The sequence below is a fragment of the Chiloscyllium plagiosum genome, unplaced genomic scaffold (genome assembly GCF_037043375.1).
Source record: "Chiloscyllium plagiosum isolate Xiang-an unplaced genomic scaffold, Cpla_swu_hap1 HiC_scaffold_22, whole genome shotgun sequence".
Classification (NCBI taxonomy): domain Eukaryota; kingdom Metazoa; phylum Chordata; class Chondrichthyes; order Orectolobiformes; family Hemiscylliidae; genus Chiloscyllium; species Chiloscyllium plagiosum.
Genome location: NW_028270160.1, coordinates 7,682,946 through 7,701,272, shown reverse-complemented (window position 1 = coordinate 7,701,272; position 18,327 = coordinate 7,682,946). Strand labels below are relative to the sequence as shown.

Sequence of the window (18,327 nt, the reverse complement as noted above, 5' to 3'; positions counted from 1 at the left end):
TAGAAAACAAAATAAAAATTTTAAAAGTATATTATTAAAATTGTGAGAGAATGCAGAGCTTTGGGATGCAGAGGGATCTGGATGTTCTAATGTATGAATTGCAAAACGTTCATATTTAGGTACAGGTCATTCTGCTACAACACCACAGTGTGTTCCTCTGCAATCTCACGCTATAGAAAATCACAGAATGGGAAACTGCTATAGCAGTCGCACTTTAGAAGATCGCGCTATGGAAAACCTGTCATACCATTGAGCAGAAAGTTTAGGTTATACAAACAATGTTCACAATTCATCAATCACATTATAGCCATTTCACACTGACGAAGTGCACATTCTAGCAGAACAATCTAAGTAGCAATTGTTATGTTCCCAGCTAAGGGTACCACTAGACAAGGTGGATTCCATCATGATTCCTAGTTTGTCAGATAACATGTTTATTTTTAGTTTTAATTAACATAGTGGTTAATCATAAACATAGTTGTGGTTTCAATTTTTCTTTAATATCAGTGTGATGTAGGCCAAGTAACAATGCCATTAGGGAAGGAATTCCAGAATTTTGACCCAATAACACTGAAGGAACAGCAATCTATTTCCAAGTCAGGATGGTGAATAGCTTAGAGGAGAACCAGCAGTTGGTGCAGCCTTTGTGGATTTCTGTGGTGCTTCTTATAGATGCACTGCTGCTACTAAGTATCAAAAGTGGAGAGCGTGTGCCAATCAAGGGGGCTGTTTTATCCTGGATGGTGTCAAGCTTGAGTGTTGTTGATGCTGCATACATCCATACAATTGGGGTGCATTCCATTATAATCCTACCCTGTGCCTTGTAAATGTGGAAAAATGTTGAGGACTCAGGAAATGGGTCTGGCCTCTGATCTATTCTTGTAGCCACTGTAGATAGAGTTATCGTCATAGAGATATATAGCACAGGAATGGCCAGTGCAGTTTAATTTCTGGTCAATGGTAACTCCCAGGATTTTGACAGTGGGGACCTTGGTGATGAAAACTCTACTGGATGTGAAGGGGCAATTGTTAAATTGTCAGGTCATTGTCAGGCATATGGGTGGTACAAGTTTTATCTGCCATTTGTCAGCCCAAGCCTGGATATTGTCTGCATTGGACATGGACTGCTTCACTACCTGAGGAGTTACAAATAGTGCTGAATATTCTCACTTTTGATTTTATGATGGAGGGAAGGTCATTGATGAAGCAGCTGAAGGTGGTTGGGCCTAGAGCACTATCCCGAGAAACTCCTGCAGAGATGTCCTGGAGCTGAGATTACTGACCACCGACAACTACAACCATTTATCTATGTGCCTGATATGAATCCAACCAACAGAAAGATTCCCCCCAATTCCTGTGGACTTCAGTTTTGCTAGTGCTTCTTGATGCCATACTGTCAAACATAGCCTTGTTGCCAACAGCAGTTGCTCACACCTGACCTCTGGACTTCACCTTATTAGTCACGTTTGAACAAAGGCTGTAATGAAGTCAAGAAATCAGTGGTCCTGGCAGAATCCAAACTGGGTATCAGTGAACATGTTATTACTAAGCAGGTGCTGCTTGATAGCAATTTTGTTGACAACACCCTTCATTTTACTGATGATCGAGTGTGGACTGTTAGGGCAATACTTGGCCAGGTTGGATTTGTCTTGCTTTTTGTGTACATGATATTCCCGGACAACTTTCCACATCGTCAAATAAATGCCAGTTTTGTAGCTATAATGGAACAGCTTGGCTAGACATGCTGCAGATTCTGAAGAACAAGTCTTCAGTGCTACTACCAGAATGTGATCCATAGCATGTGTGGTATTTGCACGTGGAGTGAATCAAGTCGGCTGCTGATTGGCATGTGATGATGATGGGAACTTCTAGAGATGGCCTGCACATTACAGAAAGCATCACCAAGCTGTCTCTGGCAGCAGCTTCCAGCCTTGTAACCTCTACTATCTAGTAAAGAAAGGACAGCTAATTAGGGATGGGCAATAAATGATGGCCTGTACATAGGTGTTCACAGGCTAAGAATGAAAATAATGTTTTATGACTTCCTAAAGAAGCAAAGGGATTAAGAAACTAAAATAAAAGAAATGGAAATAATTGTTTGCAAGCTGAATTTTCTAACAGGATGCCAAGTGTGTTTGAGCTGCTTTAACACTTAAGATGTATGTGGGTTTAAGAAGTGATTGAAGGCCTTAGTAAAACTGCCACAAACCAAACTTTGCACTGAAATTTGTGATCTTTCTCATTTCCAAAATTCTATCCCTTAATTTTGGCTTTCTGCTTCTCTGTGAGAGAACAGCAAGAACTTGAGAAAGGGCAAATGATTATGAAATTTGATGAGGAACTCAAGTATTCTGGTAGATTGCAGAGAAGCAAAAGATGGCATTGCACACTGTATCAGGCAAACAAAACATCAAAAAGTTGAATGTGAAGCATATCAGCCATCAGAAAAGCTAGTAAAATGTTAAACCGTTAATAGCATACCAATGCAGTACCAAAAACTTATTGACCTCATTTATGGGAGAAAAGTTGGTTTAGACTGGCCATGTTGCTTTTTGTTTTGTTACAATATATTTTACTTTATATATCCTGAGAGCCTTAAATCATCACTCGATCAAATCTGTTGAAAGGAGCAATCATTTCACAGTCTAAGTATATCCACTACTTGAAAATTCCAAATTCTTATGTTTCCTCATCTGCCTTTTTTCTTAGATGTCCTCATTTTGATGTGAAATGTCACTTGTCAGGTTACAACATTTCTCGTTGCCTTTCCTTTAGTTTTACAGGATAAAAATAAGTTCACAAGAGACCACATTTGACTTAGATAGTAAGGAGTCCTTCATGAGGGTCCCCAACTATATGAGAGGCAGGAGGAATTACTGTTTAGGCACACCAGTAAGTAGCTCAATTGGACACTTCAAAGTAGAAAGAACAAAAATTTAGTATGTTTTAAAAATTGACTCTCAGTACTACATTGAGTTCTTAATGAAATATCAGCTGTAGAAGATGCATTGTTTTGTCAGAAGCAAAATCTGGGTACAATATTACCTCAATTTACACAAATCAACAAATTAACTCTAAATGAACTTTACCTGATTGGAATACGTATCTCGCCAGACCTTGCATCAGCTCAGCTGGCCAGGTTGGTGGCGCTGTTTCCCCAGTTTCTCGTCTTAGCCGGAAGGTCAGTTCAAAACCAAAGCCACTTGGTCCTTCCAGTCCTGTAAATCTAAACAAAATACAACAGTCTTTAAGAAACATAATAATTCTTTATCCATCTAATCATTACAACTGTTACAAGGCAAAACTGTTACTGAGCATGCACCTGAAGTTATATTAAAAAAACATTTAAGTGAAAAAGACAACATGCTACCCAATTCAAATTTTGCTTGTACTTAGTACAAAGATACTGAAAACTGCTATTTACAGAAACCATTAGTTTACGATGACATTTGTAATATAGGAGGTTTGGGGATCTTAAGAAAAACAATTCATCAGTGAAATTATTTTAGATGCAGAATTTGTTTTAAAAATCATATATCAGTAAAAGCAAGCAGTAAAGATAAATGGCAGAAATTCCTACACAATCACGCACATTTGTCAATTATTTTCTTCCCTGACAGAGTGCACAAATAACAAAGTGAAGAAATACTGCACATTTCTTCTTGCCATCACAAAAGGTATGCTGATCTGACACAGGACCTACCACTTAAAGTGGAAATTCGTGAAATCCATTTTGCCAGCTTCCAATGGCTATTGTAACCATTCAGTGTTGCCAGCAATAATGAATTCCAAAACTGTACAGCCATTCAAAACCTAATCTAAATAGTTAAAGTTTAAATGCCACAATTTATTTAAAATGGATAAAACAAAACAATCTTCAGACACTTTTGCTATTGTGACATAGTTACACTGTATACAGTATTTATTCAAATTATTTACCAAATTCAAACAGTGTTATTGTCAGTGTCCAGTATAAAGACATGTGAGACCCAGTTTTATTTCATAGCACAGTACTGCCTTGAAGAAAATTATACATTACACTATCTGAACTTGATGCATTACACACCTTAGATTAACTGTATCAAATTTTGTCCATTGTCAGGGCCACTTTTGGAATACTGTGTGCAATTCTGGTCTCCCTCCTATCAGAAAGTTGTTGTGAAACTTGAAAGGGTTCAGAAAAGATTTACGACGCTGTTGCCAGAATTGAAGGGTTTGAGCTATAGGGAGAGGTTGAATAGACTGGGGCTGTTTTCCCTTGAGCATCAGAGGGTGAAGGGGTGACCTTATATCAGGTTTATAAAATCATGAGGGGAATGGATAAGGTAAATAGACAAGGCCTTTTTCCTGGGGTGGGACAGTCCAGAACTAGAGGGCATAGGTTTAGGATGAGAGGATAAAAATTTAAAAGAAACCTAAGGGGCAACATTTCCATGCAAAGGGTGATGTGTATATGAATAGGAAGGGTTTACAGGGATATGGGCTAAGTGCTGGTAAATGGGACTAGATTAGTTTAGGATATCTGGTCAGCATAGATGAGTCGGACTAAGGGTCTATTTTCATGCTGTTAATCTCCATGACTCTAAGACAAGATGGTGTGACTACAAGTGAAAATTTTAGCTTTGGAAGAGTCTCATTCCATTCCCTTGTCCAATGAGTATGAGGTTTTTGTTCCCAGTGTGGGCATGGCAAAGAATGCAGGGAAGATGAGCAAACTGACCAATGTACTATGGTACAGAGCTCCATTCAAGTTAGGGAAGAAAAGAGAAATGTAGTAAATAATAAAGGAGAGAAAACTCTGTTCTCTGCAGCAAGGACAGAGAGTCGAGAAGGCTGCATTGCCTACCTAGTGCAAAGGTAGGTTCAAGACATCTCTTCAGGACTGGTGGGGAACTTGGACTGGGAGAGGAAGGATCCACCAATGACATCGTAGGACTAAGAAAGAGGCTGCAGTAAGGAATTACAAGCATATCAACGCTAAATTTAAAAGCAAAACTACAAAGATAATAATCTCAGGTTACTAACTAAGCCATGTATAAATTGGCATTTACAGTAAATAAGATTAGAGAGGTAAATGCATGGCTCAAAGATTAGAGAAAGGATTTCTGATTCATGGGACACTTGCACCAATATTCCAGTCAAAAAGAAGGAATCAATGAGAAGAATGAATCACCTATGGTCTGCAAGGCTGTCAAGGACAGTATCCAATCAAAAACTACAGTACACAAAGCAGCAAAAATCAGCAGCAGGCCAGAGGGTTGGGAATATTTAAGAACCAAAAACAGATGGCTAAAATGCTAATAAAAAAGGAAGAACTTGATTATGAAGGTAAATTAGCAACAAGTATAAAAACAAACAGCAAGAGCTTCTATGGGAATATGAAAAGAAAGACAGCAGCTAAAGTGAATGTTGGCTCTTTGGAGGATGTAACTGAGGAATTACTAATGAGCAGCAGAGAAATGGAAGATCTAAACCTACATTTTGCAATAATCTTCACTATGGAAGACATTTTAAACATCCAAAGGATCAGATAAGCAAGATGCCAATGGGAGGGAGGGTCTCATACACTCTATCACGAGGAACAAAACATTTGAGAAACTCATGGGACTATAAAGGTTTCTAAAGGAAGTGGCTGAAGAAATAGTACAGCCATTGATCGAAATATTCCAAATTTAACTAGATTTCAGGTGGCTTCCAGTAGTTTAGAAAACTGTTAATGTGACAGCCTATTAAAGAAAGGAGAGAGAGAAAAAAAAGCAGTAAACTATAAACCAGTGAGCCTAACATCAATGGCTGTGAAAATGCTAAAATCCATTATTGAGGAAATAGAGCATTTAGAAAAGCTTAAAGCTTGGGGCGGCATAGTGGCTCAGTGGTTAGCTCTGTTGCCTCACAGTGCCAGGGATCCGGGTTCAATTCCAGCCTCGGGCGACCTCGTGTGTGGAGTTTGCACATTCTCCCAGTGTCTGTGTGGGTTTCCTCCCACAATCCAAAAGATGTGCAGGTTAGGTGATTTAGCCATGTTCAAGGATGTGTAGATTAGGTGCATTAGTCAGGGGCAAATATAAGGTAGAGGAATGGGTCTGGATGGCTTACTCTTTGGAGGGTCAGTGTGGACTTGCTGGGCCGAAGGAATTCTAATTAATGCAATCATATTAAACATTGCTTTGTAAAAGGTAAATCATGTTTCACAAATGTGCATAGTTCTTTAAGAGCACAACAAGAAAAGTTGATAAAGGAGAACAGGTAGATGTAATGCATTTGCATTTCCCAAAGTTATTCAATGAGTTACCACATAAAATTATTGCTAGGATCCAGCAGGATGATCCTTAGTATGGAGGAATTATCCTGAGTGACATCTAAACATGCTAGGGCTCTACTCACCGGAATTTAGAAGAACAAAAGCTAACTTCGTTGAAACATATAGAATTCTTAAGGGGCTTGGTAGGGTAAATGTTGAGAGGATATTTCCCCTCACAGGAGAGTCTAGGACCAGAGGGTATAGTCTCAGAACAAAGGTTGCTAATTTAAGACTGAGATTTCTTCTCTCAAAGGGTTGAGATTCTTTGGAACTTTTGCCACAGACAGCTATGGAGGCAGAATCCTTGCGTATATTTAAGGTTGAAATAGATTGATTCTTGATCATCAGGGGAGTCAAGGGTTATTGAAAAAGGGCAGGTAAGTGGATGTAAAGATTGCCCGATCAGCCATGATCCTATTGAATGGCTGAGCAGACTTAAGGGGCCAAATGGCTTACTCTCGTTCCTATTTCTTAAGGTCTTATGTTAGGCATTATGTCATGAGAATTTATAAGAATGAGGGATGATCTTATTGAAATGTACAAGATTCTGAGGGGGCTTGACAGGGTAAATGTTGAGATAGTGTTTCCACCAATAAGGGAATCTCAAATTAGAGAACACAGTTGGAGAATAACAGGGCACTCATTCAAACTGAGACGTGCGTGAAATTTTTCTTTCCGAAGGTAGTGAATGTCTGAATCCTTTATCCCAGAGAGTCGTGAAAGCTAGATCATAAATATTTAAAGAGGAAGTAGGCAGATTTTTGAAATATCAAGAAGCTGAGGTCTATGAGAAGCTGACTGGAAAGAAGAGGTGGGGCATTGATGGGGGAGACTTGAATCAGAGAATCAATTATTACTAAAAGAAAAGAGGTCATTCAACCTATCCTATCTGCGCCAACTTGTTAAATGAGCATCACATACTCCAATGTTTTATATTAGGCAAAGTTAATCCTGGTTGGAGTTCCTGTTTCTTCTCGCTGCTCTCAGAATAAAGTGATTATTCTTGTTAACGGCAGACATGGTTTTCTACCAATTTCTGTTGATTTTATTTTCTTCTGGGGAGATAATAAAGAGCCATTCACACCTCCAAAGAAGTCATGTTAACGAGTTTCTATTTACCTTTGGATAAGGTCAGTAAATTTCATGTACCTCTTCTGATCAGTACTCTGTCTGATTCCAATTGTAGCTAAATCTAAAATAGAAGTCAAGTGACATTTGCAAGCCACTTTTTAAAGGTCCATAGTGTCAATATTTAAAATGTGCTTCTAGTCTGTTACAAAGTCTATAATGTCATAACTACGCATTCTTAATCCAAGAATCAGATACAAAATATGCTAAACAACAACTTGAGGAACTCAGCTGAGCGGCAAAAACACAAATCCAAAAACCTTTTTAAAATACCAGGGTTACACTTCAACATTTAAGCAACCCACAAATTCTGAAAAGAAGCCACAAACTGTCAACATATACAATGTCTTCAATACACTTAGCAATCCCAGAGAATTAAAAAAAAATTAAAAAATCAATTTTTTTGTTGCACACATGATCCAATACATAGATGCACTTCACGTTATTTTAAATATGGCAAAGCAAATGAAGCATATAGTAACAATGTAACAGGTTTCTTTTTAGTGTTAAAAGTGCAACAGTTCTCCACCATACACAAGTATATTCAGTCACAGCTGGGGTTATAAGGCTCCAAGAAGTAGCTCAAAACGCATCCCTAATCTATCACCTACCTTCCCCCATCCAATCGCTACACTTTTAGTTCTAAAAATTCTAGTATAAAACGTTAAGTGCAGAAACATTTTTAAATTGCATATTTCACAATTACATGATTAAACCTAACCATCATTTGTATTTTTAATGCTTTATTGAGAGCTTTACGACCTGCCGGGCGGCACGATGGCACAGTGGTTAGCACTGCTGCCTCACAGCGTCAGAGACCCGGGTTCAATTCCCGCCTCAGGCGACTGACTGTGTGGAGTTTGCACGTTCTCCCCGTGTCTGCGTGGGTTTCCTCCGGGTGCTCCGGTTTCCTCCCACAGTCCAAAAGATGTGCAGGTTAGGTGAATTGGCCATGCTAAATTGCCCGTAGTGTTAGGTAAGGGGTAAATGTAAGGGTATGGGTGGGTCGCGCTTCGGCGGGGCGGTGTGGACTTGTTGGGCCGAAGGGCCTGTTTCCACACTGTAAGTAATCTAATCTAATCTAATCTGCACCTCTGTTAAATTGATATAATCGCCATACGCTCAAAAGGTGGGCTTAATTTCGAATGCACTTTGACAGCATTTGCAGTATATATTGAACTCCAAGATAGTGCCAGTCAGGCACACTGAAGTAGTATTCCTTCTCATAGATTTTAAACTATCTTTCACAAAATTAGTTTTTCATTTAATTAAAAATTATATCATTTTAAAAATAGAGAAGCTGAATAAATAGTGGTACTATAATTACTTTTTCTGTTTATGTTTGATAAGCTCACAAGTTAACCTCAATGTTTATACTTGAGTCAATCTTTGCATCATAAAAGTAGCATTTACAGTAATATCTAAATGACAACTCTCTTACAAATGTAAACATTTAAGCTTTAACAGCTATCCATAATAAATTAAACCATTCTTTTGACACATTTCCAGAAAGAAGCTAACTGAATGTTGTAGTAATCACCTCAGTCTTGTTGAGTAAGCACTGTTGAGGAATTATTAATTAGCATGTGTATATTTTTGTATATCAGGTATCAAGGAACCAAACACAAAACACAGCTAACCGCAATTTCTCTTTCCTCAGTATCACCAAATACTGAAACTTACATTTAACCAGCTGGGGGTTGCAAGACAGAAAGGGAACATTCCATCAAAGTGAGTTGCAGTAAATGGAGCTCACCCATAGTGATGGTACGAAAACCAGATGGCTATCCAATGACTGTTTATGGGCTACCAAAACGTCAGTTACAAAATCCAATTCGTACCTTATGTCAGTTTTGAAAGACGGCATTGAGGAGGTGGGACAATCAATTTATATTTCTAATCCTGGTTTACTCAGAGGATACTGGCACGTACCCTTATCTGAAAGAGCAAAAGAAATTTCGGCTTTCATGACACTGAATGGACTTGATCATTTTTAAGTCAAGATCAGAGTGATGCTGGAAAAGCACAGCAGGTCAGGTAGCATCTGAGGAACAGGAAAATCAACGTTCTGGGCAAAAGCCCTTCATCAGGATTGAGGCTGGGAGCCTTGGGGTTGGAGAGATAAATGGGAGGAGGGTGTGGAGAGATAAATGGGGGGGTGGGTAGATTAGAATGCAATAGGTGGATGGAGGTGGGGTGAAGGTGATAGGTCGGAGAGGGTGATGCGGATAGGTGGGAAGGATGATTGATAGATGGGAGAGGTGATGAGGATGGTGCTGAGCTGGAAGGTTGGAACTGGAGTAAGGGACTGGATGCCTACTCGCACAGCACTTCAGAGAACATCTCCATGACACCCGCACCAATCAACCCCACCGCCCTGTGGCCAAGCATTTCAACTCTCCCTCCCACTCTACCAAGGACATGCAGGTCCTGGGCCACCTCCATCGCCGCTCCCTTACCACCCGACACCTGGAGGAAGAACACCTCATCTTCCGCCTCGGGACCCTTCAGCCCCATGGCATCAATGTGGACTTGACCAGTTTCCTCATTTCCCCTCCCCCCCACCCCCACCCCACCTGACCCCAGTTCCAACCTTTCAGCTCAGCATTGTCCTCGTGACCTGTCCCATCTGTCAATCCTCCTTCCCAACTATCTGCTCCACCCTCCTCTCTGACCTATCACCTTCACCCCACCTCCATCCACCTATCGCATTCTCAGCTACCTTCTTCACCCCAGCCACACCCCCTCCCATCTCTCTCTCCACCCCCGAGGCTCCCAGCCTCAGTCCTGATGAAGGGCTTTTGCCCGAAATGTCAATTTTCCTGCTCCTTTGATGCTGCCTGACCTGCTGTGCTTTCCCAACACCACTCTAATCCGGACTCCAGCATCTGCAATCCTCACTTTCGCTTACTTTTACCATTTTAAAGTCATGCCATTTACGAAAAAGAATCCAAGTGCCAAATTTCAAGATGAAACATTAAGGTCATTTCAGGATTACCCAATTGTGTGCTGTATATAGACAATCTGCTGATTGGAAGGCATATTTGAAGACACATTTAGCAGAAATGCTTAGTCGAACAGATTCTCTAAGTATATTATGGGCAGTAGAGTAACTACAGAGAGAATAGGACCCCTTAAAGATCAAAGTAGCCATCTATGAGTGGAGGCACAGAAGGTGGATGAAACACTAAATGAATATTTTGCATCAGGATTTACTGTGAAGGGCATGAAAGCTAGGGAACTCACTAATTTAATTGAATTTTTTGAAGAGATGACAGAAGAAAATGAAGACAGAATGGTAAACATCTATATGAACTTCAGCTAAGCAGTCAACACGGTTCCATATGATAGATTGGTTACTAAGGTTAGATCACGTGGGATCCAGGAGAGCTAGCCACTGGATACAAAATTAGTTTGAAGGTAGGAGACAGAAGGTGGCTTTTCAGATTGGAGGTCTGTGACCAGCAGTGTGCCTCAGGACCAGTGCTTTTCATCATTTATATCAATGATTTGGATGTGAATATAGCTATGGTTATGGTTAGTAAGTTTGCAGACTGACACCAAAATAGGAGGTGTAGTGGGGTGTGAAGATTACCTGAGAGTACAATGGGGTTTTGATCAACTGGGCCGAGGGGGGGCAGATTTTAATTTAGATAAATGTCAGGTTTTGCATTTTGGTAGGCAAACCAGGTCAGGATTTATACAGTTAATGATAGGGCCCTGAAGAGTGTTGCCAAACAAAGAAACCTCAGGTGATGCGGGTGCATAGTTCCTCGAAAGTAGAGTTACAGGAAGCCAATGAAGACATTTGCCTTCATTGGTCAGAACATGAGTGTAGGAGTTGGGACACCACATTACAGGACATTGGTGAGGCCACTTTTAGAATTGGAGGTGTAGTGGACAGCGAAGAGGGTTACCTCAGATTACAACAGGATCTGGACCAGATGGGCCAATGGGCTGAGAAGTGGCAGATGGAGTTTAATTCAGATAAATGAGAGGTGCTGCATTTTGGGAAAGCAAATCTTAGCAGGACTTATACACTTAATGGTAAGGTCCTAGGGAATGTTGCTGAACCTTGGAGTGCAGGTTCATAGCTCCTTGAAAGTGGAATCGCAGGTAGAATAGGATAGTGAAGGCGGCGTTTGGAATGCTTTCCTTTATTGGTCAGAGTATTGAGTACAGGGGTTGGAAGATCATGTTGTGGTTGTACAGGACATTGGTTAAGCCACTGTTGGAATATTGCGTGCAATTCTGGTCTCCTTCCTATCGGAAAGATGTTGTGAAGCTTGAAAGGGTTCAGAAAAGATTTACAAGGATGTTGCCAGGGTTGGAGGATCTGAGCTACAGGGAGAGGCTGAACAGGCTGGGGCTGTTTTCCCTGGAGTGTCGGAGGCTGAGGGGTGACCTTATAGATGTTTACAAAATTATGAGGGGCTTGGATGGGATAAATAGACAAAGTCTTTTCCCTGGGGTTGGGGAATCCAGAACTAGAGGGCATAGGTTTAGGGTGAGAGGGGAAAGATATAAAAGGTGCAACATTTTCACGCAGAGGGTGGTACGTGTATGGAATGAGCTGCCAGAGGATGTGGTGCAATTGCAACATTTAAGAGGCATTTGGACAGGCTTATGAATAGGAAGGGTTTGGAGGGATATGGGCCGGGTGCTGGCAGGTGGGACTAGATTGGGTTGGGATGTCTGGTCAGCGTGGATGGGTTGGACCGAAGGGTCTGTTTCCATTATGCACATCTCTATGACTCTAATTGTGGTTACCCTTCTATAGGAAGATTGTTGCTAACTTAAGTGGGTGCAGAAAAAGTTTACAAGGATGTTGCCAGGACTGGAGCGTTTAAGTTATAGGGAAGAGGCTGAACAGGCTGGGTTTTTTTCCCCCAAGAGCATCGGAGGCTATTGGGGTGACCTTATAAAATCAGGGGAGGCATGGATGGATTAAATAGCCAAGGTCTTTTTTTCTAGAGTGGAGTAGGCCAAAATTACAGTGCATAGGTTTAAGATAAGAGTGAAAGATTTAAAAAGGATCTGAGGAGTAACTTCTTCAAGCAGAGGGTGGTGCACTTATGAAACAAGCTGCCATAGGAAGTGCTGAGGGCTTGTACAATTATAACATTTAAGAGGCATCTGGATGGGTAAATGAATAGGAAGAGTTTAAAGGGATATGGGCCAAATGCTGGTAAATGGAACTAGGTCAGATTGGGATGTCTGCTCCGCACAGGTGGCACAGTGGTTAGCACTGCTGCTTAAACAGCACCAGAGACCCGGGTTCAATTCCCACCTCAGGCAACTGTCTGTGTGGAGTTTGCATATTTCCCAGTGTCTGCGTAGGTTTCCTCCCACAATCCAAAGATGTGCAGGTTTGGTGGATTGGCCATGCTAAACTGCCCGTAGTGTTAGGTGAACGGGCAAATGTAGGGGAATGGGTCTGGATGGGTTGCTCTTTGGAAGGTTGGTGTGGACTTGTTAGGCCGAAGGGCCTGTTTCCACACTGTAAGTAATCTAATCTAATCTAATCTAATCTAATCTAATCTAATCTATATGACTCTATCCCAGGTTGTGGGATGGATAACATGCACATAAAACAAGAAAATATTCCTATGTCACAAGGAATGTACTTTTAGTCGAAGTAAATGAACGGTCCAAAAAAATGCCAACACCTCATATGTAACAAAACTTCAATCCTCATTCAGAACTCTGCAGCCAGTTTCCTATCCCACATCAATTTAGTCCACGTGACCGGAGCTCTCCTGCCATCGAGAACACCATATTGTCTCCATTGAGGAGTGCCTATCATATTAAATGACCAATATCAGATCTCCCCATGATCAAGGGTACTGGGTCAGAGGATTCCCTCTTGAATGCTATGAACTGTTAGTCAATCAACAATGAAATATAAGACCATAAGATATAGGAGCAGAATTAGGCTATTCGGCTCATCAAGTCTGCCATTTGATCATGGCTGATAGCTTTCTCAACCTTATTCTTCTACCTTCTACCTTATCCTTACTAATCAAGGATCCGTGTATCTCTGTCTTACATACACTCAATGACTTGGCCTCCACAGCTCTCTTCAGGAATGAGTTCTACAGATTAACCACCTTCTGGTTGAAGAAATTCCTCCTCATCTCAGTTCTAAAGGGTCCCTTCATCTTGAAGCTGTGCCATTGGGTCAATTTCTGCTACTTGTGGAAACATCTTATCCACGCTAACTCTATCCAAACCTTTCAGTATACTCTAAGCTTCAACCGGATATCCCCTTCCACCCCAACCTCATCCTTCTAAATTCCAAGTACAGACCCAGACTCCTCAATTGCTCCTCAAATGAATCATAGAATCCCTACAGAGCAGACAGGTGCTATTTGGCCCATTAAGTCTGCACTAACTTCCTAAAGATCATCCCACCTGTAACAGTACTGTGCCTTTGAGAAATTTATTCTGTGCTGTTTCTATTGTAGAGAGATTTTGTCAGTGATGCTGGAATGCCTACTTCAAAAGCAGTAGTTAAAGAGTTTTAAGCACAGAGTTATTTTAAATTAATGATTGAGTGGAGTCAGGCTCTCACAGACTCAGGGTTTTTGTTTCGCTTTCATTGGAAGTTTGAGGAATTTTTTTTAAAGAGTTGAAGCTGCTAGATGCAGGTCTCTCTCGCTGCAGTTAAAAGTTTGAGTTCTTTCTCTGCTGTTAGATTGTTTCTTTCAGTGTTCTTTTCTCCTGGACTGGTGATTGCATGTGAGAAAATCTGATTTACTGTATTTGCCTTTGCCAAGGGTATGTTTATGGTATGCTTATGTGTTTATTAGCTTTAATTGATTAATATGCAAATCCCAGAATTTCTTTCAATTTGCTATCCCGAGGTGACTTAAGGTGTAATCGATATAAAGTCAGACAACGTGTAATTCTCAAAAACAGAGTGTGGACAACAGAATTAGGCTAGTTTTAGATACAATTAAGTCTTAGCCATTTTGCAAATGAGATGGCAACCCAAGCAATACCCCACTGTTTTAACAAGAAGCACAATGTAACTATGATCTTGCAAAATCTATGTTCTAAATTAGGATCTTTCATGGATTTGGAAGGATAGTTCATTAAAAAAAATAGTCACCTATTGTTGCTCCTCCTCCAATTACTAAATTACTAATTACTAATTATTGTTTGAAGTGATCTAGCTCTGATGAGGATAGCCAACTTTCCGGTTTAACTAGAAGACTCTTGCTGAATACATAATGTGAGGTTTATTGCATTAACTGCAACAATTTCCAGTTTATATGACTATAACCCAGATTACCATAGAGATGTCTTAGAGCACACTAGCCCCAGGTCTGTCTCCTGCAAGCTCCTTCTTTACATAATCACAATGGGCGATGCTTACTACATTCAATCAAGTAATAATCATTTCAGACCTTTATACAACAATTATTATTTTCAATAACCACAACTGTACTATAGATATACAGAAAATGGCTTAACTCCAAAAATACACAAAAGACATGAATATGCAATAAAATTAGACATGAATATTTTGGCTGTTTCCTTCATTTTAAAAGTTCAAAAATGTTGCAATGTCATAATCTATTCGTTATGTTTACTTCCCTAAACACAAGTCCTTCCTTTCATCGAAGTACGAAATTTTTGAACATGTGTATTTAATCAGAAATGCTGTGAGCAAGTGACTAAAATCTAGAAACAGACCAAACATCAGCCTGAGGGAAGATCCACTGCTGGTTAAAATATGATGTGCCTTTATACTAGGAAAATCAGCATATTTAAAAATAAATTCAGAATAATCTGCACCAGAAATTAATTTGTTTCACAGCAGTTATATGGATCACAAACAAAATATTGAAGATGTTTTGGTGGGCGGCACGGTGGCACAGTGGTTAGCACTGCTGCCTCACAGCGCCAGAGACCCGGGTTCAATTCCCGCCTCAGGCGACTGACTGTGTGGAGTTTGCACGTTCTCCCCGTGTCTGCGTGGGTTTCCTCCGGGTGCTCCGGTTTCCTCCCACCATCCAAAGATGTGCAGGGTCAGCTGAATTGGCCATACTAAATTGCCTGTAGTGTTAGGTAAGGGGTAAATGTAGGGGTATGGGTGGGTTTCGCTTTGGCGGGTCGGTGTGGACTTGTTGGGCCGAAGGGCCTGTTTCCACACTGTAATCTAATCTAAAATCTAATCTAATCTAAATCTAAATGTCAGGAGATACAAAGACAAATGGGGAGATGGTGGCATAGTAATAATGTCATTTGCTGAGTAATCCAGATGCTCAGATTAAAGATCTGGAAACATGGTTTTGAACCCCACCTCTGTAATTTAATACAATTAACAAATTCCAGAATTGAAAACTAACATCAGTAAAGAGGAGCATAATGGTTGTAAAAATCTGCTTCCCTTTAGGGAAGGAATTCTACCATTATTGCCTGGTTGGGCCTAGATTTTAGTTCAGACCCACAGCAATGTGGCTGACCCTTAATGCCCTCTGAAATGGCTCCACAAGCCCCTCAGTTACAAGGGCAATTATGGATGGGCAACAAAAGCTGGTCTTGCCAGTTTTGCACTCATCCCATAAGAAGATTTTAAAAATTATATCTCAAGTGTATACAAAGGCACAACAGATTACTTCAATTCAATGAATGACAAATAGAACATAAAACCATTTTTTAAAAACTAATTTCATCCACAAGCAGCATCTCAATCCAGATTTGAATACATCTTTGCTTCAATTGTAAATTTAGTTCAACCAGAGAATCTAATACCTGAAGAAATGGTTAGATCATAAGATACAGGAGCAGATACACAAAATAAGAACAGCAGTAGGCCTTTAACCCTGTTCTATCATTCAATGAGATCTGATTATCAACATCACATTTCTGCTTTATCCACATATCCTTTCATTTCCTTAGTAGTTAAAAACTTGTCCATCTCAGCCTCTGCAGCATCCTGCGGTAAAGAATTCCAGGGATTTATTACCCCCAAAGAAACTCTTCATATTTTCTATTTTAAATGGGTGAACCCTTATTCTGAAATTATGTTTTCTGGTCCTAAACTCTGGGGAAATAGGCTCTGAGCATCTACCTCATCAAGCCCCCAAAATATTTTATATTTCAATAAGAGCACCGCTCCTCTCTCAAAACTCCAATGAATACAAACCTAACCTATTCAACTATCTTCATAAGAAAGATCTGTTTGTACTGTGAATCTGCTCTGGACTGCCTCCAATGCCAGTATGTGTTTCCTTAGGTAAGGGGACCAAAACTGTTCTCAGTATTTCAACTGTGGTTTGACTACTGCCTTATATATTTTTAGCTAGACTTTCCTATTTTTACATTCCACTCCCTTTGAAATAAAAATAGTCCATTTGCTTTGCCTATTGCCCATTGAACATGGATGCAAGCTTTCTGGGATTTATGCTCGAGGACCACCAAATCCGTCCATGCTTTCTGCAGAAATTCTGCAGAATAAATGATATTCAGCTCTTCTAGTCAAAGCACAAAACATCCCATTTTCCCATATTATATTCCACCTGCTAAGTTTCTGCCCACTCACTTAACCTGTCTATATCCCTCTACAGACCTGATGTCATTCTAATTCCTTACCTTCCCACCTAATCTTGTACCATCCGCAATCTTGGCGATAGCACATTAATCTTCCTCATTATTATATATCATAAATAATTGTGACCCCAGCACTGGTCTCTATGGCACTCCACTGGTTAATTAAAAAGCCCCGCTAAGCCCAATTCTTCTTCTTCTTCTATCAGGTAAAAACAATGACTGCAGATGCTGGAAACCAGATTCTGGATTAGTGCTGGAAAAGCACAGCAATTCAGACAGCAACCGAGGAGCAGTAAAATCAACATTTCGGGCAAAAGCCATTCATCAGGAATACAGACAGAGTACCTGAAGGGTGGAGAGATAAATGAGAGGAGGGTGGGGGTGGGGAGAAAGTAGCATAGAGTACAATAGATGAGTGGGGGAGGGGATGAAGGTAATAGGTCAGGGACGAGGGTGGAGTGATAGCTGGGAAAGAAGATAGGCAGGTAGGACAAGTCATGAGGACAGTGAGGTGGAGGAAGGGTGAGGTCGAGGAAGGGGAAATGAGGAAACTGTTGAAGTCCACATTGATGCCCTGGGGTTGAAGTGTTCCGAGGCAGAAGATGAGGCGTTCTTCCTCCAGGCGTCAGGTGGTGAGGGAGCGGCGGCGGTGAAGGAGGCCCAGGACTTCCATGTCCTCGGCAGAGTGGGAGGGAGAGCTGAAATGTTGGGCCACAGGGCGGTGTGGTTGATTGGTGCGGGTATCCCAGAGATGTTCCCTAAAGCGCTCTGCTAGGAGGCGTCCAGTCTCCCCAATGTAGAGACGACCGCATCATGAGCAACGGATACAATAAATGATATTTGTGGATGTGCAGGTAAAACTTTGGATGTGGAAGGCTCCTTTAGGGCCTTGGATGGAGGTGAGGGAGGAGGTGGGGGCGCAGGTTTTGCAATTCCTGCGGTGGCAGGGGAAGGTGCCAGGACGGGAGGGTGGGTTGTGGGGGGGGGCGTGGAACTGACCAGGTAGTCACGGAGGGAACGGTCTTTGTGGAAGGCGGAAAGGAGTGGGGAGGGAAATATATCTCTGGTGGTGGAGTCCGTTTGGAGGTGGCGGAAATGTCGGCAGATGATTTGGTTTATGCGAAGGTTGGTAGGGTGGATGGTGAGCACCAGGGGCGTTCTGTCCTTGTTACGGTTGGAGGGATGGCGTCTGAGGGCAGAGGTGCAGGATATGGACGAGATGCGTTGGAGGGCATCTTTAACCACGTGGGATGGGAAATTGCGGTCTCTAAAGCAGGAGGCCATCTGGTGTGTTCTGTGATGGAACTTACCAATCTTCTATCCATGCTAATGTATTA

At 41.1% G+C, this 18,327-nt stretch overlaps 1 protein-coding gene across 2 annotated transcripts in view; it reads right to left on the bottom strand.

Moving 5' to 3' along the window:
* Positions 1-18,327, bottom strand: part of sufu (suppressor of fused homolog (Drosophila)) — a 110,272-nt gene that overhangs the window by 74,632 nt on the left and 17,313 nt on the right. For both annotated transcript variants that reach the window (XM_043713060.2, XM_043713061.2), the window contains exon 3: positions 3,090-3,226. In XM_043713060.2, the coding sequence (XP_043568995.2) occupies positions 3,090-3,226 (137 nt within the window). The remainder of the gene's footprint in view (positions 1-3,089; positions 3,227-18,327) is intronic.